The sequence below is a fragment of the Lissotriton vulgaris genome, unplaced genomic scaffold (genome assembly GCF_964263255.1).
Source record: "Lissotriton vulgaris unplaced genomic scaffold, aLisVul1.2 SCAFFOLD_1366, whole genome shotgun sequence".
Taxonomy (NCBI): Eukaryota; Metazoa; Chordata; class Amphibia; order Caudata; family Salamandridae; genus Lissotriton; species Lissotriton vulgaris.
Genome location: NW_028249016.1, coordinates 298,629 through 324,190, shown reverse-complemented (window position 1 = coordinate 324,190; position 25,562 = coordinate 298,629). Strand labels below are relative to the sequence as shown.

The window sequence follows — 25,562 nt, the reverse complement described above, 5'->3', positions numbered from 1 at the left end:
GCCCTATTGCAAATACAGAGTTACACACTGACATCTCAGCTGTGCTAACTTCTGAATGGGACTACCAAAGTTGGTATATCTAGTATCAAACAAATGGCTAGATTAACCCTGACTTGATGCTCAAGTGAAATTTAATGTAACTTGTAGGTACATGCAACAAATATTTAGAAAATGTACCAAATATTTGAGTGGCCATTTACTATGGAACAGCCTTACGCCCGCCTGGGAAGTCATGTAAATAGCTCCTGGGTCAGTTAAAAATAGAGGCCTGTCATTGGAAGAGGAGTTGCCTCTTCCTAGAAAGAAGCCACATAAGGTGTTAGCCCAAAAGTCAAGCTTCAATGGGGAGGAAGCTGTTGATGGGCAAAAGGTAACACACTCGATGTTGGCTGCTCCTTAGTTTGGGAAGACAGGCTTGAATCAGGGACAGAGAGAGTTAAACACTGACTAACGCAGCTTTGCAGTGGGCCTGTGGCCCACAGGTAGCCACGCCTCCAGGGTGGGCTACTGAGCTATTGATGTTGAGAGAGGGGTTCTGTCATCATAACAGTACAGAGTCTTCTGGCATAGCTAGATGCGATACATCACAGGATGTTGTCATCAGACAAGAGAGACCCTAGTAGCTCATTGGCTCATGAGGGTGACCTCTCCTAAGGGTAGTTTCTGGACATATTAAGTGCACCCCTAGCAACTTACTTTATTGGAAGAAAAGGGCCAAAGAAGGAAAGCTCTGCTGACCCTTGACCCGGCAAAGAAGAGGCTGCACCAAAGTAAGACTGCACCTGCTGCTCCTTGAGCTATTGAAGGAAAGGACTGTTCCTGCGGTGTCCTGCTCATGAAGAAGTAGTCCCAAAAGCCCTGCTGGAAGTATAGACTCAAAAAGTCAGTTGGATGATTTCCTGTGCAAAGCACAGGGTAAAATATCTAAAGAAGCCTCTCTGGCGTATTTCTGCCCAGATTGCTGCATCATCTCCCATCGCTGCTGTGCAGCCCAAGAGATCGGAAATCAATGCTCAAAGGGCCACCAGTGTCTGCTGGATCTGGAAGAGTCATCAGAGTGAAGCTTAGTAACCCAGTAGGAGAGCTATTGTCACAAGAAGCCAGGCTACTTCTATTCCAGAGGTACCTCGACTTCTGGTGACCCAGAGGAGACTTTGTGGGGGACCCTGTGGCAAGAATAACTAGGGAGGTGGATCCAGAGGTAGCACCCGGATGACCCCGGTCGACTGCACAGCATCTTCAGCATTCTTGAGCCTATTCTGCATCCTGTATCCCTTGCATTAGGACTAATACATTGAAGTGAATGGAAAGGAGCCTCTGCAATTAACAACAAGACTGAGTCTGCTTGCCTTGTTGATCCCCGTTTTTGGCTCCCTGCTGGAGTTGGTCTCCAAGAGTAACTCGACCTACCACATTCCACTGAGATAAAGTTTTTCTTGAAAAAGTCCTAAAGTGTAAAATTTGACACATTTCCGACGCTTGTTCATTGTGAAATAAAAAGTATTGATTAGTTATTTATAGATTCATAAAAATATACTCTATTTTTAAAAAAATTCAAATTTCTTGTGCCGAGTTTCTTTCTTCTTCAATTATGTTGATGCTTTAAATGCTTTACAGAGGGGAAGAGCTAAGGTTTAACAAACAAAACCTGAATTCCCATATATAGATTGATAGTGTATTACATGTTGAGGACACTCAACCACATCATACACTACATCTCATTCCCTCATATTCACTGATATTCTGATGCCACATATGTTCTGTATTATCTATATGACTCCCTTCCTTCATGTTTTTAAAAATATTTAAACTCAAGCGAGGTTTCTGAACAAGTAAACTGACAACTTTTCAAAGGTTGACAGTTATCTAAGTTGTCATTAGACCTAACACTTTCTTCTTTTATCTCCAGTTAGGTTAGACTCAGTTGTCACAACCCCCAATGATTTCTTGGACTTTCATGAAGTGAAATTCATGGCAAACCTAAAGTTCACCATTTGCTAGACACAGGGTCTGATTGAGATCTTGGTGGACAGGTTACTCCGTCACAATAATTACAGGCATCCTATCCACCAAAAAGATAAATCCCAGAGCATATAATGGAATTTATTTTTCAGTGGACGGGATATCCATCTTGGTAGTGATAGAGTCACCTGTCCATCAAGATCTTAATCAGGTTCATAGTCTTGAACTTCACTCTGGTGCAACCTGTCCTCCATTGGACTCCATTGTAATGAGGAAAATGAAATTTTACATGGCCAATGTGTCCCCTGCGTGTACCCCACGTTTAGTGTATGTGCATGTCACCCATGCATTTTCCCTTTGTGGCCTGAATAATGAGGCCTCTGCATTTCCGTCCCACATTAGAACGTCAGTCACCAAGTCTTTTATGAAAGAAACGTTAATTCTTCACTGAGGCCCATGTTGCCCATGTGTTTGCATTGTGCACTTTTAAAATCGAGATGAACCCATTTTGTGGCTCAGCCTGAGCCAGGACCCGAATTAAGGTTTTCATGCCTCCAGACACTCTGAAAGCTGCAGCTACGTATCCCTGACCTCTCGCACACTTTTGGCTCAGCCGAGAGGGGCCCAGCCCGGGGTGCCAAGACAGTATTTTGCACACAGTTATCTGCTTGCTCTACAGAATCACATTCCTGCCTAGTGAAGAAGGTAAACAGAACTCGTCTGCAGAGATAGTGTCTAGCCTTTCTGTCTCCGTTTAAGTGATTTGCACTGCTCGCATCCATAGAAAGCCCAAAGCCCCCACGCAATGAACGAAGAAATATATGCCCACACTGGCTCTTGGTGATGAGCAACCTTTGCTTGAGCGACCTTTTGCTTCAGATAATACATCCCCGGACCTAAGATATCAGATAATACCAGACGTGCAGGTCGTCCTGACACTGAAGGCTTCTCTACTAGACCGAAAGTCAGCTCCCCCCAGCTTCCCCCAGTTACACGTCAACAGCACGTCATGACCAAGTTGCGCACACAAGTAGGGCAAAGGTTCCAGCTGGCCATGCAGACCCCCTCCATGTATCCACCCACCTATGACACACCTATGACTCCTCAAGTGAATGCCCACATGTACGCCCTCATGCACGCCCACATACTCTTATATCTTTCCTTCTCTTGCTCTGCTTGGAGCGCTCCTCCTTCTCTATGCAATTTAATGTATAAATATTGTACTGTGTGAATAAAGTTTAGAAGACCCTTCCTGAACCTTAGTGGTGATGGAACCCGATTCTCCCTTAACTCAAGTTACTGAAATAAAGCCCTTTTGAATCGGACACCACGGACTCTGCCTCTCATTATATGCATGATCCTTTGTTTAAGTATAGAAATTATGACAGGGTAATACTTTATTTACCACAGTAATATCAGTCAAGGCATCCACCAAAGAATGACAACAGTGAGGCTTTCATCAGGGTCTAACTGATAATATCAGAATCTGGGTCTTCATTCTGTTGCCTGCATTGCATTGAAGGTCTTTCTTTGATGCTTCATCCTGACTGAAGTAACTGGTCTGTGTTGCTCTGTCATTAAGCACCCAACCCCTAGCTAGCCATTAAAGACACAGACCCATCATAGATGAAGTGGTGTGAACTAATATTTATTCATTTTTTCAAAGTGCTATATAAAGCAGGTGTACATTTTCTTTCTTTTATGAGTTAGTAGAACAAAGCATGCCGATAGCTGGATTACACTACACATTAAAACTGGAGATATGAACCATTAACCCTGAACTTTTGTATTTTGACCTCATCAACACATATTCTCCATTACTTTATGTGAGAAGAGGTATTCAGCTCTAAAACCAAGAAGCCGAATAAAAACAGGAATAGTTGTTCATGGCTACTCATGAAGTCAGCATTAATAGCACATCAGGAAAAGCTTTTTCTTCAACCATAGGACAGTATTGATGAGTGATTGCAAAGCTGGGCTTGAACCACACAATGCATAAATCTGAGATAAACCTCTGAGATTCCCAGGTGTTTAAGATGGCTGAATAGAGAAGCTGGTGGTTAAACCCCATGCCAGCCAGGATTGTACTGAGCACATCGGCTAATTGTATACTGTGTCTCAGAGAGGCTGACATGAGTTCAAATGCTTCTTTTTTACAGGACCAGACACTGCATTCCACATACTTTTTGAACTTTAAGAATGTGTCTTCCAACAATTACTAAGCTGGAGTAGGAGTTCCTATGAGGCATGAACGAAGGTTTCAAACTTTCATGGGGGGGAACACTTTACACCATAATCGTAGGCTTGCGTTCCTGCCAGGTTAAAAATTCCAAGTTTACAGAAATCTTGCGCAGTGCATCCTTTACTGCTATATGGTCTCCCAGCTACCCCTGTTGAAAAACACAAACAATAATCCCTCAATTTCATTGCTGTCAGATCAAGGTTGTATGCATTTAGGAATGAAATCACTTCCATCCCATCCCCCCAGGTCTCAGATTGGCCACCACCCATAACAGTAATTGTTGGAGTCCACCTGGCCCAGGTTTGAGGGCCTGGGAATTATTGTTGGATTGTAAGGGTTACAGACGGTCCATACATGTCCTCATGTTGGGAATTCGGAGCGCTGCATGGGACAAGGACAATGTCGGCCTGTTTTGACCGTTATGGTCTCAGCTTTTTGCTGCTCACAATGATCATCATCAAAATCAAATCAAATATCTTTATTTAGATATAACACATATATCTTTAAAAGAAGAATACATTATTCACATTGTGTACCAAATGTTAAAATGAGTACAGAAAAGCGATCAGTTATTGACAATCGTAATAAAAATAGAGATCATCCACATCTTGAGCCTCCTTGTTCCGTAACATTTTAAAATAGGATATTAAAACACAAATATGTAATGAACCAAAGGGAGGGTAGGTTAACACGTAATATACAAAACTCTTCACCCCTTTTATGTTACTCTCAGAGTCAGTTGTATCATACATATAAAAACAACCCAATATTCTTAGGGATACTGCTCATGCTCTTTTCATTTTGTCCTCCTTAGAAGTTGGGCTATATTGAAGGTGTATTAAATCGTTAAAAGGGATAAAGGGGAAGATTTATGGGACCTCTTTTGCTTAAAAGTACAGTATGCTTGCTGAATGAAATTTGCTAGTCTTATATTTAAGACTGTATTTTCAGGGTTTAAAGCCACAATAATGGTTTGCCTACAGGTCCGGGCAGCCAGCCTATTCCATTCAGCTTTCAGTTTGCACCTGCGTTGGTAATTAAAAAGTGGGCAAAGGCAGACCACATGCAACAGAGTTTCAGCCGTTTTACCACACCATCTACAGGTTGGGTCTTCCCCTGTGCGTCGCCAGGAAGGCAGATCTTGCAGAAATCGCCAGTCACCCATTCTAATAGCTATAAGGCTATGTTATAGGTACAGTGAGTATGTATAAGTCAGGTAAGTGGCGGTGGCTAGCAGTCTATACGAATTTATGAGAGCCCAAGCGTGGCTACGTTTCGCAAAAAGTGCTTTATCTGTGATGAGTGATCTCATTCTCACACATTTTTTAACCCTTTCCCTGCTCATGACGAGCTCAGCTCAACATGAGGCACATTGGAACTGTGCTTATGACGAGCTGAGCTCGTCATGAACAATGGTATAACTTACTTTGCAGCACAAATGCTGTCTGACTTGGGTTAAGGACACATAGGTCACTCGCTGACATTTGATGTATGGCGTCCTTAAAAAGGCGACCAAACGTTCCACCTGGATTTTTCTGGGTGATTTCTAGCCACACTAAAGATTCTAATGTGCCTGGGTCCGCTTGTCTCAGTTCATGACAGAGGTTTAGGTATGTGCCAACGTTGGAAGCCTCATAGTTTAGTAACCCCATCTCTAATCTTATCTGTGCTGCAGATGCAGAATTTAGCAGCTGGAGAACTCTTTTCTGTATTCTGGTTGTGTGTTGATTTAAAGCAATGTTCAATTTGCCCCTGAATATCTCTATGCCGTATGATAGGGTAGGGCCAATTTTCGCTCTCATGACTTCCAAAAGAGGCATTAGTGTTGAGCCTGAGAGATTTTTGGAGAGCTTACCTAATGACACCGCACGGGTCGTAGGATTAACTGTGATCTCATTGCGCTGTTTTATAAGATTACATCTGGAGTCCAGGATGACACCTAGATATTTGTACGACTGGCCTATAGAGAGACTTGTATTGTTAAATGACTACCCGCCACCGGCGTATCGTTTTTTACCAAAGAGGACAACTTTTGTTTTCTTAATGTTGACCTCTAATTGGTTTGTGGTTGTGTAATTAAGCAGTGTATCGAGGAGCCTTTGCAGCCCGACTCTGGTGAGGCTAAAGAGAACCAGGTCATCGGCATACTAAAGGTTACTTAAAGCTGTGCCTCCCACCTTTGGGGGATGACTGTTTGTATCGTCCAGAGTGCTTGACAGATCTGATATAAACAGGGTAAAGAGAAGATGGGCCAGCACGCATCCCTGCTTCACACCTCCAGTTGTCATAATTTTCCACGAGAGATGTGTGCAGGACCCCAGCTTCACCCAAACCCAGGTACGGGAGTGAAGTTGAATGATTGTCTCCAGTAGTTTATCCGGGATCCCCCACTTCCTTAGTTTTTCCCAAAGAGCCCCATAGGGACCCTGTCAAATGCTGCTTTGAAATCGACAAAGCAGCAAAGCACTGACCTAGATGTTGAAAGTGCTTTGTCGACAACAGTTGACACTGCTAGTAGATTGGTCATGGTCCCTGAGTTAGCAACAAACTCCATCTGGTTCATCGGTATCAAGTTGTATTCCTTTGCACATATCCTCAGGTCCTCCAAGAGGAGGCCTGCGTAATGCTTAGCCTCAATGTCCAGGAGGGCAATGAGTCTGTAATTGTTCAGCGAGGCGCGGGATCCTTATTTATGGATTGGGTGGATTATGGCTCCCCGCCATGAGTCAGGGATTGTAGCAGTTTTCAAAGCATAATTAAAAAGGTTTGTTAGTATTCCTCACCAGAAGGCTATGTCAGATTTAAAAAGACTCTGTGGCAGGCCATTTGGGCCCAGAGCTCTGTCAGATCTTGCTTTTGTCACTGCTGTGGCAACCCTTTCTTGAGTCACCTCAAAGTCCTCGTTAACAGAATATAAGCACTCAGACTTTCTTGGGGGCTCTATCCTGTTGGTCCTGGGTGTTCTGGAGACCTGAAGTGGTCAGTGAGGAATGTTGCCCAATCTGATTCGTGGATATTTACTGATCCAAAGCTCGATGTGCTCGGGTTTGTGTGGTTAATTAGGGCCCAACATTTTCTTGAGTTTTTGCTCTTACTCTCCCACACCAATTTGCACCAGAATTGGTTTTCATGCGACTGTTTATCTTTAATCATCGCCAGCCTGAAGACTTTTGGGCAGCTTGGTAATGGTTTAAGCATTCGCTGTTCCCCTGAGATTTTGCAAGTAACCGCAAGGCGTTGTTTCTGGCTTTCTTAAGTAACTTTGTCTGTATTGACAGTGTGAACTTGCGATGCTGGATTGGCCTTTGGGCCTGCTGTTTTGCTGGAAAAAGGTTGGTCAGGTGAGAGCAGAGAATTGACCATGTCGCAATCAGTGAGGCAACTTGGTTGATTCCGCCTCTTATGATGTCCATAATATTATTATCATCATATTATTTGATAGAGATTATGTGAGAAATCATGTCATGTTATACGGTTATTGGACTCCTTTTATACTTTGTCTTTTGCAAAGAATGTTGGACACTTCACACATGTCATATGACTGAAAACCAAGACTACTCAGTTGTTATTATTTAAAAGTGCAGCCATGGGGTGTACCACCTTCATGGCAGAAAGTAGGTCTTATTTTTATTTAATTATCTCTTTGTGAAAACTCTTATGGTGGACGTAGTTCCAGCATACAACTTAAAAAAACACTGTACCTGAGTGGTGTGTTAATGAGTGTGAGTTCTCTCAGATATCCTCGACGTGTACACATGCCAAGATGCCAGGTGTGTTATGGCTGGGTCTGACACCAGAAGTGAATTACTGAGCATTTACATTGTGGGTATTGGAGAGAGAGTGGGAAATGTTGTATTGTTGGATTATCACCTTTCTGACTTGTTACTCACTAACTGCCATATCCTCTCATTATGTAAGAGGGTATTATGGAGGCATCCCTGGGGATGACCCATATGATGGGTAAATAGTCATAGCACAAAGGTAAGAATTGCAGAGAATGAGGGGAGGGTATTGTTTGACATCTACGTATGCATCCTATCATCTCTTCCCCCAACAGGCAGGACAACCAAAAGTAATCTTGTGGATTTATTGTGCTTAGTTTTTGTAGTTATAGGGTTGTGCATCAACTGGCATTTTGGAGTTTTGGGAAAATATAAGACATATCAAACACATTAATGTATCTTTTCACATGATGAGGATTTGAGACCTAGTTCTGAATTTGGCATGAATGTGATCCACTCTCTTGGTTGTAAACAGTATTTGACAGCTGCACCTATTGTATTCACCCTTTCAGTCACCTTCAGTTCTGCAGATCATGGCAGTGGATGAATACATTATGAGCAGGGTTGTGTAGACTTATTTTTTCAATCAGTGGAATTAGTTGTTACATGTTTTACATTAATACTTGTGATACAGTATAATATGCACCAAAATTCACATGTGGAGGGATAACGCATTCATGGAAATTTTACAAATGGGCTTCTAACTTTTAAAAATGTGCTCACATTTTTTACTAGCTCTACTTATGACAACCATGATAGTAATATTTTCAAATCCAGTAGACACTCTCCTTGGAATGATACACTCAGATTTTGGACCAGTACATCATAAAAATGTTTTTGTCTCATTCCAGTTGAATTAGTCATATGCATGATTTTGCAGATTAAGATTATCTGAAATTATGACATGCATCACCTTTATTTCATTTGAAGGTTACCAGCTATTGTCAAGAAAAGGAACCACCCTTCTACCCACCATCTTCATGTTAGTAAAGCACACCTGCCATTTGGGTCTCAAATGGAAGCACTGGATGTGATTGTTCACCCCATCAGCATTATGCTTACTTCAATAGCAAAGTGCAGACCAAGCCCTGCTCGATTTTGTCATATAGACCACAATGGTTCTTTCCAAGCATTGGTAGGACTGGACACACTTTTTGTCTCCTGGTCCTGAGAAATCTAACACAATATGTGTCCTGAACAGGCAGCTTGGCCAAAATGATTTATAATCTATGATTTTGTTTGAAATGATCTCACTTGACTGTGTTTTTACTGACTTTGCTTAATCACATCAAAAACATTTTCAAAGCCCTTATTTAATTATCAGTAAGAATTCATTAGTATGTGAATCTCATTTATTTTTAAAAATCTTTTTATTGTTTTTTTTTACAGACATATAAAGCAGTTAACATTTAGACATTTTTTGTTGACCATAAAGGGTGGTGTTCCATTTAGGGTTAGGTGTTGGTAGCCTGGGATAAAAAGGCTTGAGATCCCTGTTACACTATAGTCAAACACATAACATATGACATTTAACATAGAACATAAACACTGTGGCGTTTTGTGTCAGGGGTGTCCTCAGGGTCGGGCTGAATTCAATGGACCTTGGGCTTAGACAGGTCCCTGTCCCATGGGCTACTCTCTGGGGAGTAGAAATGGAGGGAGAGAGAGAAAGAGAGTGAGTAAAGAGGGTTCAAGGGGAAAATAGGGGTGAGGGTGTCCTGCTCTGACTAACAGGGCCGTGCTGGGATATATCATTGGTGTTGGCCTGCACCTTCATGGTGGATCATATGGGTCTAGGAATCTGTCCAGAGAGGTCCACGATCCCCTATTAGGGTTTCTCAATGGCTGATTGCATAGGGTTGTGATATCGGCTCCCCTCAAGAACGTTACCCAATTCAGCCACCCCTTGAAGGTGGCCTTGGATGTGTCCTTCCAGTTGGTGAGGACTATTTTAGTTGCTGGTGTTAAAAGGAGGTTGAGCAGGCTTCAGTTGTGTTGTATATCTAGTTTAGATGTTATAAATGCGGTGGTGGTGTTTATGAAGGAAAAAACTTTCGAAAATGTTTTGACTTTCGTGCACTGGAAGATGAGGTGTGCGAGATCCTATGTCACAGTTCCAGCAACGGTCGTGTTCTTGCGGGCTGAAGTCCAATATATTTTGTGTAGCAGCCAGAATTTTGTCTGGGCGAGGACTGGGGAGACCATATTCTTCGAGGGGGCTGAAAAGAGGGCGTGTCTTTCTTGTTTGGTCAGTGCAGAGTCTAGGTTTGCCTCCAAGTAGTTGGTTGTTTTGCTATTGAGCGTGGAAGTGTTGGGTCGGAGAAATTTGTACATGTCTGTCTATACTTGATTTGATTAGGGCAGTTCTGATTTTAAGAAAGTTGTAGAGTTCTATGTCAGGTAATTTATGTAATATGTTGAAGGTAAGGGGTGATCCTGGGCAGGGAACAAAAGCCCTAATTTTTTCCATGTGATCTATGGTTAGGAGTTTCCCTCTATATATTTTTTGAGTTTCCCGACAGCGATTCCCATTTCGAGTCTTTGATTCTGTGTTTTAGTTTTTGATCCACTTTGAGCAGAGCGAGTCTGGTGTTTTTGAGTATAAGGCCATTGTTTTGTGATTGTTTGTTTGTGGTGAGTAGTGATAGTGGTTCAAGATTGTTGAGTATGGCTTTCTCTATCTTGAGACAAACCGGTGTGTAGTTCTGGTTGGGCATGACCCAGTAGATCCCCTGTCTTGCAATAGATGCAGTTTGAAACGTTCTGAAGTCTGCCAGGTTTAGGAATCCTAGTTTCTTATCTACTCTTAGTTTCTTTGGGCTCATTCTCGGTTTTGTGTCTTTCCAAATGAACTTGTTTAGCATTTTGTCAGTCTTGTGCTGGAAGTCGTCAGTTATGTAAATGGGATCATACCTGTGAGGTAATTGATCACTGGCGTGATCATCATCCTAACTGTGTCTACTCTCCCCCACCATTATACAAACGTAGGGGACCAAACCTCTGGGATCTTTTTTATGTTTCCTAAGGTTATCTTCTCATTTTGGTGGAATGTGGATTTGCGATTTTTGCCGAATTGGATTTCTAAATGTTTGATGAACCCTGGTTGCCAAACGAGACCTGAATTGTCAAGCACCTCTCTGGTGGTGTGGATATTGAGTGGCATGCAATCCAATTTGTCTCTGTTGAGTCTGTTACCTGAGTGGGTCGAGTATTTACCTATGGGGTCCATGAGGGCAGGGATGGATGTCTTGGGGTGCTCTGTAATTATGAGGATGTTGTCCGTGTAAGCGGCTATTTTGGCAGTAGTTTCATTTATATTGACCCCTGCCACATCTCTATTGGCTGAGATTTCCCTGATCAATGGTTCGAGAGTCAGCAGGAATAGCGCTGGGGACAGTGGGCAGCCCTGTCTTGTCCCTCGATGTAGGGTGAATTGTTCTGAGACCCCCCAGTTAATAATTATCTGCGCCTTATGGTTTGCGTAAAGTGCTAAAACTTTCAACGTGTAGTTATCTCCCAGGTTGTATGACCTCATGCACTGTTCTAGGAAGTGCCAGGACACTCTGTCAACGGATTTCTCTGCATCTAGGGTGATTGCCATAACAGGTTTGTTAGAACTTGCGGACTGTTCGAGGACGTGGCAGAGGAGTCTTGTGTTGTCATGTCGCATGCGCGTCTGAAGGAAGCCTACTTGTGAGTTACCTATTAGTTTTGGGAGTATCGCGTTGAGTCTTGTAGCTAGTATTTTGGTATAGATTTTGCAATCTAAATTGATGAAAAATATGGGACAATAGTTCTGGGGGCGTTGCAAATCCTTGCCTTCCTTAGGGATAACTATAATGTTTGCTTCCTCCATAGAGTTTGACACCATGCCCTCCCTCTAGCAGTGGTTGAAGATCTTTTTCATGGTGGGAGTAGTTGAGGCTAGAAGGTTTTGTAGAAGGAGGCTGTATATCCGTCCGGACCCATGGACTTTGTTATCTTTAAGTGAATTGATTGCCATCTCAATTTCGGTAGCACTTATCTCCCTACCTAGTGTGAATGCTTCTTTGTTAGTTATCTTAAGCAGGTTTAGTCGGTTTAGGTACTCTGTGGCTCCGTTCTGGTCTATTGAGTCATCACTTCTGTAGAGATCTTAAAACTCACAGAACATGCGAAGGATGTCTTTGTGTTAGTGTGCATGTTATCGTTCGAGTCCGTGATGGAAGATAAGGTATGTTGTCTCTGTTTTTATTTCAGGTATGCCGCCACTGCTTTCCCTGCCTTGGTCGCCTCACATAGTTTGATCTGTTTGTATTTGTTAATCCACAGACCCGCTCTTTCACTCAGAAATCGGTTGTATTCGTATTTCTTTTTTGTCAGCTCATTTAATGCATTTGCGTTCTTTGTATCATTACTATGAGTTCCCTCTAGAGTTTTGGTGTCTAATTCTACTCAGTCTAGGTGTAATCTCGCTGTCTTGTTTCAGTTTGCCATGATGTCTATTAGTGTACCTCTGACTGTAGCTTTTAATGCATCCCACATTACTGTGGGGTCCATGTCTAGCGTGTCATTATGTTTTGTGTATTTGTTAATGGCTAGCTCAAATCTAGTCCTGTCTGATTGGTTGTTGAGGACAGCGTTGTAAAACCTCCACCTGTGTGTGATGTGTTCGTTGTGTCGGCCTGACAATTGCAGGCTGATGCAGGAGTGGTCTGAGATAGTTCTAGCTGCTATCTCCATGTGATCTGTTAGGTGGGTGTGAGTGCCTGATATTAGTATATAGTCTGTCCTACTGTAGGAGTTGTGTGGGTTGGAGTAAAATGTATAATCTCTGGTGTCTTGGTGTTGTTGTCTCCAAAGGTCCCTGAGGTTGAATCTGTTGCATATGTTCTTTAAAATGTTGTGTGAGGCTGGGGGGAGATTGTGCGACTGTGATTGTCTGTCTAGGATGTGGTCGAGTGCCAGATTGAAGTCCCCAGCCAGCAGTGTCGAGTCATTTTGTGGGCTCGCTTCCAGGCTCTTGGCAACATCCTCCCAGTAAGCGGTGTCATCTGTGTTTGGGGCGTATAGGTTCACAACTTGGATTGATTCCCGGCCTCTTTTTAACTATGTTACTAGTATCCTACCTTCAGCATTGTGTTGTTGGTCTACTATGGTTATTCTAGATTTCTTGCTTGTGAGTGTAATCACTACTCTTTTTTTTCCTGTCGCTGGTGAGCATGCAACCTGTCCTAACCATCTTGCCTTGTTTCTAGTCGTATCTTCTAGAGATAGTTTGTTTTCCTGTAGCAGTATGACGTCCCCTTCGGTCTAGGATCTTCTTCCTCTTAACCGGGTGGTTGAGGCCCTTAATGTTGAGGGAGACTATCTTCAGGTTAGTTGCCAGTGAGGGATAATTATTGTGTGTCATAACTTAGGCTGTGTGAGTGTCGCGATTCCTCCACGCTCCCCAATGTGGGTTGCGCGCTTTGCTCTTTAGTTCTGCTAGTGAGCCGTGTGCCAAAGTAGTCTTCCCTCTAGGAGCCCACTCTATGGATGGCTATGACGCCACGTAAGTCTTTGCTCCTGTATCCTTGGTTTTGTGCAGATTGTTGGAGAGCAGGATGTAAAAGGGGACGAATGTAGTAGGGTGTGTCTGAGTAGTCAAGAGACATAGAGAGTTTGTGTGCGACAGACTGAATGATCTAGACGAACTAGATGGGCAAGACAGACGGACAATACCATTCTCCTCCCCCTCCCCCCAACCTCCCTCCTCCCGCTCCCACCCTCTCCCTAACCTCGCCATCCCCATTCTTTGCACGCTGAACGTGCGACGGCAAGATCCCCGTTCTGCCTCCTGAGAGTGTCACGTTCAGAGACCCCCCTTCTACCCTCCCTAGGGTAGCCATAGATAGTTTATAAAGGTATCCCATATTGGTGTTCATTACTTATGCATTTCTAGATAACGGTGTCTATCCTCACTTTATTCCCTCTGTCCTTAGTCCGCCCGTGCTGGCCCTCTGGTGGTCGCTTCTAAGGCAAAAGGATATATGGCAGCAGGCTTGAGGTAGCTACATTGCAATAGTATTGTTGTACTGAGGTAGATGCGGTTGAAAGTCATTGTTGAGTTCTTTAACTTCTTTGTGACCAGCAGGTTAAATCTGTTCTTGGCTCTGGCGATGCTCTTCTCTTACTTGATCCCGGTTGTGCTGTTTCCATGTCTTGTTGTGTTGGTGTCTGTAGGTATCTGCTGAGTTCATTAGGTTCATCAAAGACTATTGATCTGTCCTTGTTGGTTATTTTGAACCTGGTGGCTTCCACAAAAGAGAACAGGATATTTTCCTTTGTTAATTTGTTGCGCTGGGCCAGGAATCCCTTTTTTATGTCTAATGTACTCTTGGAGTAGTCTTGAGTTAGGATGATTTTGTGGCCGTTCCATTGCATGCTCTGGTTTTTCTGTGCTATCCCGAAGATGGCTTCCGTGTGTTGCAATCGTAGGGGTTTGCATATGATCGAGCGTGGGCCTGACCTGTTTGGTGATTTGAATGCTGGGACCCTATACGCCTTGCTAGTTCAAATGGTTGGTCAAGTTTGACGTTCATGATTTTGGGAATCAGTTGTTCGATGAGGGCCATGCATGATCCATGCATGATCCAGCTTTGTCTTCTTCCCCCTCCAGAACACCCAGGATTCTTATATGGCCTTTCCTGTTAGATCATCTAACTCTGCTGTCTGCTTCAGCAGTGCTGCCGTAGCGATGATTTGGTTGTTGTGGTGATCAGCATCTTCAATGTCGCTGACCCTCTTTTCCACCGCTGTGATCCTGTTGTTTGCCACATGGATGTCGTTCCTGGTCGCTGCTAGTTCAAGCTGGATTCTGTCAGTGGTCTGTGTGATTGATTTGGCCAGGTCATGCATTTTAGCTAGTTTTTTTAGAATCGTATTGAGAGTTGCATTCACGTCTGCTCTTTGCTTTATGGGTGAGCCCGTGGGGGAGTCCTCTTTCTTTTGGGTTGTTGACCTGCCATTGTTGGGAGCCCTCTCTTTGCTTGTACTAACTGGTATCCTTTATCAGCTTTCTGCGTAGATGGGCTGCTATTGTGACCCTTGGATGCCTTGATCTGTAAACCCTCTTTGAGGTCTGGGTTGGATTGACCAGATTTTGGGCCTGATGTTATTTTCTCTCTGACAGGCTTATCAATGAGCGCTTTGTGTTCCACCCCCTGGGGTCGTGTGATCAGGGAAGCCCTTGTTGCTCTTGGCGGTGCCACTTTTTCCCAATTGTCTCTTCTTTTGCTACTAGCGAGTGTTGGCTTGCTCGTTTCTCACCCGCATGCGTGTGCTGCTGCTACCGTTTGCTTGCTGCGGTGTGTTGTTGGGTGTACAAACCACTCGGCCTCCTGCACATTACCGTTTCGGTTTTCGTGTTGGTTAGAGCTACTACTTGCGTTGGTTCTCCAGCCTCTTCTCCCTCTTTATGAGCTGTTGATGGACGATTTAGGCGTGAGGGTGGTCTTCCCTGTTGTGATTCCCCCAGGCCTCCTGTAGGCCGTGTATTTCCTTCCATGCACCCTGGTGTCGGGGTAAGGTTGTATGGGAGTGCGCCGGCGGGGAAGCGGGGATACGTTAGAAGCTCTGACCTTCTCCGTAGTGACTCTGTTCGCTCTGTGCCCGTTGGTTCTTGCCGTGATGCGGCAGGAAAAATGTCCCCTGGTGCCCTCCTCTCCTCTCTTCTTCTCCTTGAGGGCACCCTCTTATGTTTTTCGCTACTTCACTGCTCCACTGCCATGCGACTCCTCACCAGTGTACTATTTTGTATATGATTTACCAATCACGTGTTAATTTTTTTACACGCCACTGATGGCGGCCCCCTATTAGGAGTATCAGTTTTGTTTTTCCCTTGCTATACACCGCCGCTCTCTGCCAGACCGATTGTATGTCAGGAGGGGTAGTGGGGGGGTGCAGGGGCATATTTTTGCTATTTGGTGAACTGACCTTGCCTAGTAGTGTTATGTGATCTTTTCTCTCCAATGCTATCCTCTGCGCGTTTTGGATTTCTCTGGGGATCCCCTCTTCACATTACGGTCACCATCTTGGTCTCGAGGAGCGCCGATCTCCAGGATGTTATTTTGAGCGTTTTTAGTTCTTCTGCTTCAGCAAGCAGCGTCTGTTCCTCGCTCATTCTCTGCCCCCGCCGTTCTGCTTTGCCCACGTGAGGTTTTCATGAGCGTACTGCCGCGGTGTCCGGGTTTTTTAGGTATGGTCTCTCTCAGGGAGATGCGGACCTCCGGATTTAGGCAAGCTGCCACAATTGCCGTCCAAGCCACGCCCCTATGTGTATCTCATAACTCATTGAACTGCATCAGTCAATCTTGTCATGGTATGTTTTAACATGTAATTGAATGTAATTTGGATTGTAGGAGCGTAGGATCTGCTTTTTATAGTTACCTCCAGTTTTTGTTGATGTTTCACTGTTTTCTACATCTTCTGGCTGGGATCCTGCTATCCAGAACCCCAGCCTAGATGCTTTCTTCTCTAAATTGATTGCATGTACTTTAGGTATACTCCAGATCAGATTCTGGTATATAGTATACTATGTACCTAGGGCATAGGTATCCCAGAGACCTCCCAGGGGCTACATCATGTATTGTGCCACCCCCAAACTGACACCACAGGTTTGCTACTGCAATCTATGTAAGGTGGTGCACGCACCCCTTACTTAGATATAGGTTCACTATATATACCTTATATCACTACACATATACACCTCTCAGTCACCCCTATGGCAGGCCTTGTCAATCCTGAATGTAGGGTACTGGTTTTTATGGGAGAGGGTGCCCATGCATGAGCAGAGCCCCTCTGCAGCCTTCAGAATCAATTCTCTGGGGTTGTTCTGTGATGCAGCCAAACATTTACTCTTAAGTGCAATATAACCTTGCAGTAAATGCTAACTTTAAAACGGCGGCACGGAAACCTGTGTTTGGTGTCAAATTCCATGGAATCATACCTCCACACCAGTAACTGGTGTGAGAGGTCTGATTCCACCCTCCTAGTGGGAGAAATATGACTACACCAGTACACCCGGTACCAGCTTTCTCAACCCTGGCATCACAAGATGGATGCTGCCAGCCACAGACTGGTGTCCGCCCTCCTGCTACTGAGCCAAGCTTAAGCAGGGGAAGGCATGACAATAAGCTTCCTGTCACAGGGCGGTGTAACCACCTCCCAAACAGGCTTTAGTGTATTGGGGCTGTGTGGGTGCATTCTGAGAGTGCTTTGATGTCTGAAGTGGGGGCACATTTGGTGTCCCTGTGCACAGTCCATCTCAAACAAGTTACAGGAGCCATTTGCTCCTGCTCTGACGTGAAACTGGACAAAGGACATGAGTGTTGCCACACCTCTGTCCCTACCCTCCCATAGGTGGGTCCCCAGAGTTTGTCCCACCCCTTCCTTGGGTATAAAGTAGGGAGGGTTACCTGTATGAAACTCACTACAGAAACCAAGTACCTTTGAGTATCTACACTATGCTGGATGAAGAATCTCCCTTGGTGTAAAGGAGTTACTCCTAAGCAGGCACCAAAGACACATTTGACCAGTTTGCCTCTCCGAAGCTCCTGATTTCTGAAACACAGAGGTGGGTTTCCACTTGTCCCCAAGGTCAAATAGTGCGCTCAGCAAACCTGATACCCGGTAGCCCTTGTGGGGACCCTGCACCTAGGAGCCCTCAAAAACGTGTCAGTTTGAAGCATCATATGCTTTTCGGCGATCCCTGAGGCTCTGCTCTGGGCTGCTTGTAGTCCTGACCCCAAGCAGTGTTTCCACTGAAGATTATTGGCCTATACTCCACAAGTGTTCCGTGGGCTGGTATTTTGTGATTCCTCTCCAGGTCCCTTTGTGATCACTGGTCCGTTGGCCTGTGGGTCCCTGTGAAGGTAACTCTGACATTCATTGCACTTTTCTGGTTGCTCCAGAAGTGCCCTGACTGTCCATTGCTTGCAGAGTCCCAGGACCTTCCTGGTCTTCACTGAAGCATCTTTCCTCTGACTGCTTGGGTTGCAGTTGCCACAGCTTGTTGGTGTTCAGTCCGGACACTGACCCCCCAGCACTCTTCATTCTTCAGGGGACAGCTTGACTACAGACTTTGGACATCCTAGGCATCTCCTGGTGTCTGTGGCTTCAGAGTCAAGCTTCACCACTTCTCACCTGAACACCTTTCATCAGTGGGCATTCGTCTACTGAGCCCCTGGTCACCCTGAAGTGACCCAGACTCTGTTGTCCCCTCTGCTTTCAGGTTCTTCTCTGCTCCGGTCCAGGCTTGGATCACACAGGACACTTTTCCTCTTGATGGCAGCAGCACTTTTCAGCAACACTCCATAGAAAACAACGAAGATTCCCAACTCCACTTGAGATCTATGCACCCGGCTTCTCTGGGTGAGGTAACATGGGTACTCTGGTATTGTCAAGGGTAATGGCCTAGAACCTACTAAGTTTGAAAGGGTTTGCTTAAAGTCCTCTCCCAAGTGTCCTTAATCTATAAAGTTCCAACCTTGACTTTCTCATAGAGTTGTACAGGACATGCGCCTGTGTTCTCACACTGCACACGTCCTCTGTGGGTTACGTGTGTCACTATCTTGGGTGGTTCCTTGGGGTCCCAGTGATTCTACGTGCTCTAGGCACTGTGTCTAGTTAAGTTGTGGTTGTTATACCACTTTCTTCGCATATGGTTTGTTCTCCCCCTGGAGCCCACTGTGTATTGTGCTATTTACTGTTGTTCTAGTGATTTAATAATGTGTATGGTGTGCTCTAATCTCATAAAGAGATTAGTCGAGATTGTTTAGTAATAAATACATATTTTTATATTAATTGAATTTGAATTTGTGTGGTTTTCTTTTCATTTGGTCATTCAGGAGGTTATGATCTGGTAAAACAAGCTGCTTTACATTTTTTCAAGACTTACCCTGCAGGCTGCTATCATGGCTACCACAGGGATAACTTTCAATTAAGGTTGTCTTTAACCTAATCATCAATAAAGCTCATTTGAACTGGTGCAAGGTGCCCACATTAATTTGTGGGCAGCATATACTAGGCAAACGTTTCACAGGGATGTTATATGAGAATGTTACAATAGGTGGCCTTCTGGCAGTAGGAACGGAGCTTTCCTAGTTCAACAGGTGACTTACTTAGATTAAACCTGCAGGACAAATGTTAAAAGAACAAAACTGACAGTGGTGATGTGTAGATTATGTTGTATTCTAAGCAAGGGTTATCCATGTCCGTTTAAATGCTTTATCAACTATGCACATAGTCTTTGCTGGGAGACATTGATATGCGCCAACCAATGCAGTAAAGGCCAAGCTCATATAGGAGTCTGATGGAACTGTTGAAGTGCAGCAACATCTATCAAGGGGTAGGAACGAAGTACCAAGACACACACATCCCGGGAGCATTAGACTAAATTTCACAAACACTGCTGTTCATAAAAACAACACTTTTTGAAAAGACATTGGCACCATATGAAGACAGTCTGATCAGATACCAGGGTATAAACATAACCAAAAACTTAAGGTAGATCCACATGATGTGTGCTTTGTGCTTTGTAGAATGATGATGCTTGCTGAAGATATTCAGTGATTTTCTATGAGTTGCAAATAATTATCCTTGAACTACAATCTAAAGAAATAGTTGGAAATCATGACGAGTAGTGTCGTAATTTGACAATGGCCGGGTTAGCGCTTAGCTGTGCTACACGTTTTTCCGCTTAACTTGGCTATACTTGGAAACGCCATCTTGTGTGTTACGGCGGCCATCTTAGATCATGAGCGGCCTCGTGGCCAGCGTGCCCTTTAGTCCGTTGTCCGTACCACTGACCACTCGAGTTTGCCCAGCAACAGGCTATTTTTAGTAACGGTCAAACCTGTGCATGGCAGTCCCAACTGACCAGTCGTCCCTCAGGAATGTGCCGCCAAACTGACCAGCGGGGTTGTAACCCCTCCAATGAGCTGGCTGTGTTCCACAAAATGACCATATATGTACATAACGCTCTGTAACTCTGTGCCGCCTATTTTTATTACCTGTAAATTGTATAAAAGAACGGGTCACACCGATGTTCGGTGTGATACTTCTTGCATTACCGAAGGGTGCTGTAGGAATGTACCACCACCCAATGGGGTCTTAATAAACTTGTTCTTTGAATTTTTCAGCTTCCGTGCCAACAGTTCTTTCAATGTAAGTGGTTATCTTTGGAGCATGTAGGCCTAGGGAACCCGATACTACAAATTGGCGACCACGAAGGGACTCATCGGCGACTCGGATGCCCGAAGGAGAGTTCGTGACGAAGGTTTGGAAACTCGCCATGGACGCGTACGCTGCCACTGAGTGACCCGAGTCTTGGCACCCGCGGTGTTTCTTCCTTTCCTTCTGATCTGACCTTCCAGGTGGCACGGTCTCCGACTGAGTTCTTGATCGTCTGCGTTGCTGGATAAAGTGCCGTTTGGCTGATTCGATTAAAGACCTTGGCAGTTGGAATCTGGACCTTTGAGACTTTGGGTAAGATTTGTGATCGGTAAGGTAGTCTGCGGACGCTTACTGAAGTTCTATGATTTGTGATCGGTAAGGTAGTCCTCGGACGCTTGCCGAAGTTCTATGACCTATGACTTTGATTTGAGTTAGCTAACATTTGTGAATTTGTGAACTTTGAATCTATATGTGTAGTGCACTTCACATAGGCAGGCATGTAGAGATGTTTCTCTAATTTTGTTTTTTTCCTCTGAGCGGCACATTTGTGTGAAGTACTGTAAGTGTCATTTTACGGTATCACGCTTTCGTGATACTTTTTGAACATGCCTGTTTTAAGCACACTCCGAGGGATGTGCTGTCTTGGGAATGGTACCACGATTAGGTTAGCGGAATCACAGCCGGCTCCCCCAGAAGGAACACCAAACCGCGAGATGTATATTAAATTTGGCCTTCCCCCTATAATGTATAGTAAACTATGGCATAAATATACTAAATCAGATTCTGAATTGCAATGGCCACTACATGGGTCGTTCGATTTGCGTAAGGTTCAGTTTGTGGAGCAAACGTTTGTTTCAACGAAGGTCTAGACAAAATATGTTTGATTGTGTGCGAATGTGGGAGAAAGCGGTGCGTGAACGTATGAAGCGTGAAGATGCCTTGGCGGACAAAGAGCAGCGTAAGGCTGCTCGTGATAAGGCTTTACAGCTTGAGGAAAAGGAGGCTCAGGAAAAGAAAGAGAGGGAGGAACGGGAGCATAAATTGCAAACGACTGGTCAATTCCCTATTCGTCGACCACTTTATCCTGTCCTTAATAATGAAATTGATGATTTTTCATTACTAGATCGATCGCCGCCTCCGTACGTCTCGCCTACGGCTCCAACTGCAGAATCGGATGACGAAGGACAGGACAAGCCAGGAAAAAGGGATATCTCTGGTGTCAGGTTTTCTGCGGAGAAATCCACAAATTTGCGTAGTTGGGCTCGTAAAGTGAATACGAGTTTTGTTACTCAGGCTGAAGTTGTTGTTGAAAGGGGTAAATGGACAGACCAATAATTACTGTATTTTTTGGCTACTTTGGCAGATGAAGTTGTTACTGCATACCGTCAATACTCGGATACGTTAGAACCTAAGGTTGTGTCAGTTCACCGTGAGAATTTGGAAAAAGGTGTATTTGATCTTTCAGATGTAGATGCCTTTTACAAGCAACTGATCCAGCTGCGGGATGAGACTTCCAGATTGCGGGACGAGCGGAAAAAGAATAAGGAGTCCGGGCCGGAGTCTACTGGGCTATCTAAGGAGTGTTCTCTCCGGGGTTCAGATAAGAGTTCTACAATGCATGTTATGCCTATGCGTGAAGCCGCACCTTTGTATGTTCCGCCAAAAGGGGAAGGTACAGATGATGATAAAATGTCAAAGGATGCGAAGGGGTAGTTTATATATAACTGGGTGTATACGCCTTGGAATAGAGCAGATGTTATGGCGTTGAAAAATTCTTTACCTGACCTTCGTAAAAATCCGGCAGCATTCTATGAAGGGGTGGAAGGAGCTATTTCGTCCTGTGTGATGACTCTTGTCGACATAAATTTGTTTTTTGGGTTAATTCTTCCACATGATATGTGGAGATTAATTCGTAAAAATAATGATGAAACAATACTTGGGGGAACATGGAAAGAGATTAATGCAGCTGATTTAGATAGGGAACCGGCATGTAAGCCATGCCAGTTGATTTTAGACCTCCCGGCGGCTATTCTGATTAAATTAAAAACGCTCGTCCCTTCTAAAAAAATCGATTGGACTATGTTAGCTTCGTGCAAACAAAAGCCAGATGAAACGGTTTCGGATTTCTTTACACGCTTCGAAGAAGCGTTTCATGATTACAGTGGTCAATTGTTAACAGACGATACGGGTAGGCATTTGTTTGTAGATAAGTATGTGGCTAATCTCCTACCGGAGATTGCAAGACGACTGAAATCGAGTGAAAGTTCCTGGGCCACGGCGACCCCTGCGTCTTTGTTAACTATGGCTCAGTATTATGAGCGGCAGGAATTGGAGGCTAAAGAAAGTGTTGATAAAAAAGCGAAAGAATTGAAAATGAAGGTGATGTTGGCACAGGTTCGTGGAACACAAAATAGAGGGAATGAGAGAGGTAGACGAGGTGGAGGCAATACGTCGTATGGTCGTACGGATATAGCGGAGGATCAATGTGCGTATTGTAAAGAGTTCGGGCATTGGGCTGAAGATTGTCCGGTACTTCGTGAACAACGTAGTAAGCGTGGTCGAGGAGGTGGTAGGTCGAGGGGCAGTTACACGGGAGCGAGAGGTGGTGGAGGTGATCGTGGAAGGACTGAAGAGAGGGGCCGTGGCCAGGATGAACGAAATGCTTTTGATAGACGAAATCAATATCAGATATCGGAGGGTGAGAATGTGGAACATCAAGATTATGTGCACGCATAGGACTGCGTAGGATGGGGTACGGAATCAATTGAAGTGCCGGTAGATCAGAAAGGGCCATATGTAACAGCGGGCATTTTGGGTTCTACTGATCAATTTCTAGTCGACACAGGAGCTACTCGTAGCGCTTTGTCAAAAAACTTGGTTCCGAGGGCTCCCCTGTCTGGTGAAATGATAACATGTGTAGGGTTTGATGGCACATCCTCCCCTAGCCCATTGTCAAAACCCCTTGCACTGTGTCTTGACAAATTTTTCAGTTTTGGTCAATTTTTGCTATCGCCCCATGCACCAGATAATATCCTGGGCATCGATTTGCTTAAATATTTGTCGAGCAACGATACGGTGCGCTCCTGAGGGGGTGCAGGTTATCCTGAATGACAATTATCCTGAATCAGATAGGTTTTACACTATATTAGACATTCCAGCTTTGGCCTCTCTCCCGCACACGTTATGGGCGACCTCGGACACGGATGTGGGAGAGATGCGTATTCCACCTATTCACATTACTGTAAAGGAGGGAGCCTCTCTGCCACGGGTGCCACAGTATAAGATTTCCAGGGAAGGTGAAATTGCCCTGACACATATTGCCCAGGATTTGATAACTGCAGGAGTGGTGGAGGAGGTTCCTTTTAATGTTTGTAACAGCCCTATTCTTCCGATCCTTAAGAGAGATACTGACGACAAAGTCTATCGGTTTATTATTGACTTGAGAGAAATTAACAAAATTGTCATTCCCCAATATCCGGTGGTGTCCGACATTACGACTTTGCTGACACTGGTGCCACCGACGGCAACGACCTTTAGTGTTATTGACTTGAAAAATGCGTTCTTTTCTATCCCTGTCCATCCTGATAGCAGATATTTGTTTGGCTTCACGTTAAATAATAAATCGTATAGATTTTGTCGTGTTCCTCAAGGTTACACTGAGAGCCCGAGTATCTACAGCCAGGCTCTGAAAAGACAGCTTGATTCCTTTGAGTTACAGTCTGGGGTTGTCCTTATCCAGTATGTGGATGACCTTTTACTTGCTGCAGACTCTTATGCACAATGTGAGGAAAGTACGATTGCGTTGCTTTCTTTTCTGGCACAGAATAATCACAAGGTTTCTAAGAAAAAGCTCCAATACTGTAGACCCAAGGTGACCTACCTCGGTCATCTTTTGTCTAAGGAGGGGCGTGCATTAACATCAGATCGAATTCAGGCGATTTTAGATACACCAGTCCCCCGCACGCAGAGAGATGTACGTGCCTTCATAGGTTTAACGTCCTTTTGTAGACAGTGGATCATGGGGTTTTCGCACATTATAAAACCCTTGTTAGCGTTACTGTCCAAAGCTACACCAATGCCTCTTGAATGGACAGATGAATGTCAAAATGCTTTTGAACAATTGAGACAAGCCCTCTGTTCTGCACCCGTGTTAGGTACACCAGATTACACGAAGGTTTTCACGTTGTATGTCCACGAGAAAGATGGGTGCGCGTTATCAGTATTAGTGCAAGCACACGGGGATAAACAGAGGCCATGTGCATACTTCTCGGCGGTTCTTGATCCTGTAGCACGAGGGTTACCTGAGTGTTTTCGAGCAGTTGCAGCAACAGCAGTAGCTATACGGCAGAGTGAGGGAATAGTGTTATCGCACAAATTGTTGGTGCTAGTCCCCCACGCAGTAGATGCCCTGTTAAATCAAACAAAGACCCAATATCTCACGAGTGCACGGTTAACAGGATATGAGCTTACACTTTTGGCGCCACATATCACACTGAAAAGATGCGCTACCCTGAACCCTGCCACTTTATTGCCCTATCCGGTTGAGGAGGGTCAGGAAGAAAAACATCATGACTGTGTTTTTCTGACCGAGGAACAGACAAAGGGTCGTGTCGACTTACAGGATATGCCACTTCCAGATGTGGATGGGGAACTGTGGGTTGATGGATCGTGTTTGAGGCTGCCAGATGGTACGACTTCCGCAGCCTATGCGATCACGACACTTAAGACAGTGGTAGAAACAGCTAGAATACCACAGAAATCGGCTCAGGCAGCAGAGCTGATAGCCTTGACAAGAGCTTGCGAATTGAGTGCTGGCCTATGTGTGAATATATACACAGACAGCCGGTACGCCTTCGGAGTAGCACATGACTTCGGGCTGCTCTGGAGAGAACGTGGGTTTCTGACTTCCCATGGAGTACACATTATGCACGGAGAACTAGTGCCTGACCTCCTAAACTCGTTGCTTTGTCCAAAAAAAGTAGCGATCATAAAATGTAGTGCCCATAAAAAGATCACTGATAAAGTGGGTCAGGGAAATGCTTTTGCGGACAGCAGAGCAAGACAAACGGCTATGTCTCGAACTGACTCCCCGATGTACGTGACACAATCACAGGCAGAGCGATGGTATGATGCTAGAGCAGAGATACTAGATATTCAGAAATCAGCTACTGAATCAGAACTTGCGGCATGGGCGGCAGATGGGGTGCTAGATGATGAAGGTTGTTGGAGAAGTAAGGACATGGAGAGATGGAAATTACCTTCAGCTTACTTGCAAGCGATGGTCCAGATGACACATGGGTTGGCGCACGTAGGGGCTCTTGCAATCACTCGACTGTTAACACGAGTTTGGAAGCATCCCGAGATCGGAAATACTGCCAAGA

General features: G+C 44.6%; 1 protein-coding gene across 1 annotated transcript in view; it reads right to left on the bottom strand.

Moving 5' to 3' along the window:
- Positions 1–4,230: 4,230 nt before the first annotated feature.
- Positions 4,231–25,562, bottom strand: part of LOC147663738 (phospholipase A2 inhibitor and Ly6/PLAUR domain-containing protein-like) — a 99,173-nt gene continuing 77,841 nt past the window's right edge. Inside the window, exon 5 of the mRNA XM_086950239.1 lies at positions 4,231–4,352. Within this exon, the coding sequence (XP_086806365.1) occupies positions 4,231–4,352 (122 nt within the window). The remainder of the gene's footprint in view (positions 4,353–25,562) is intronic.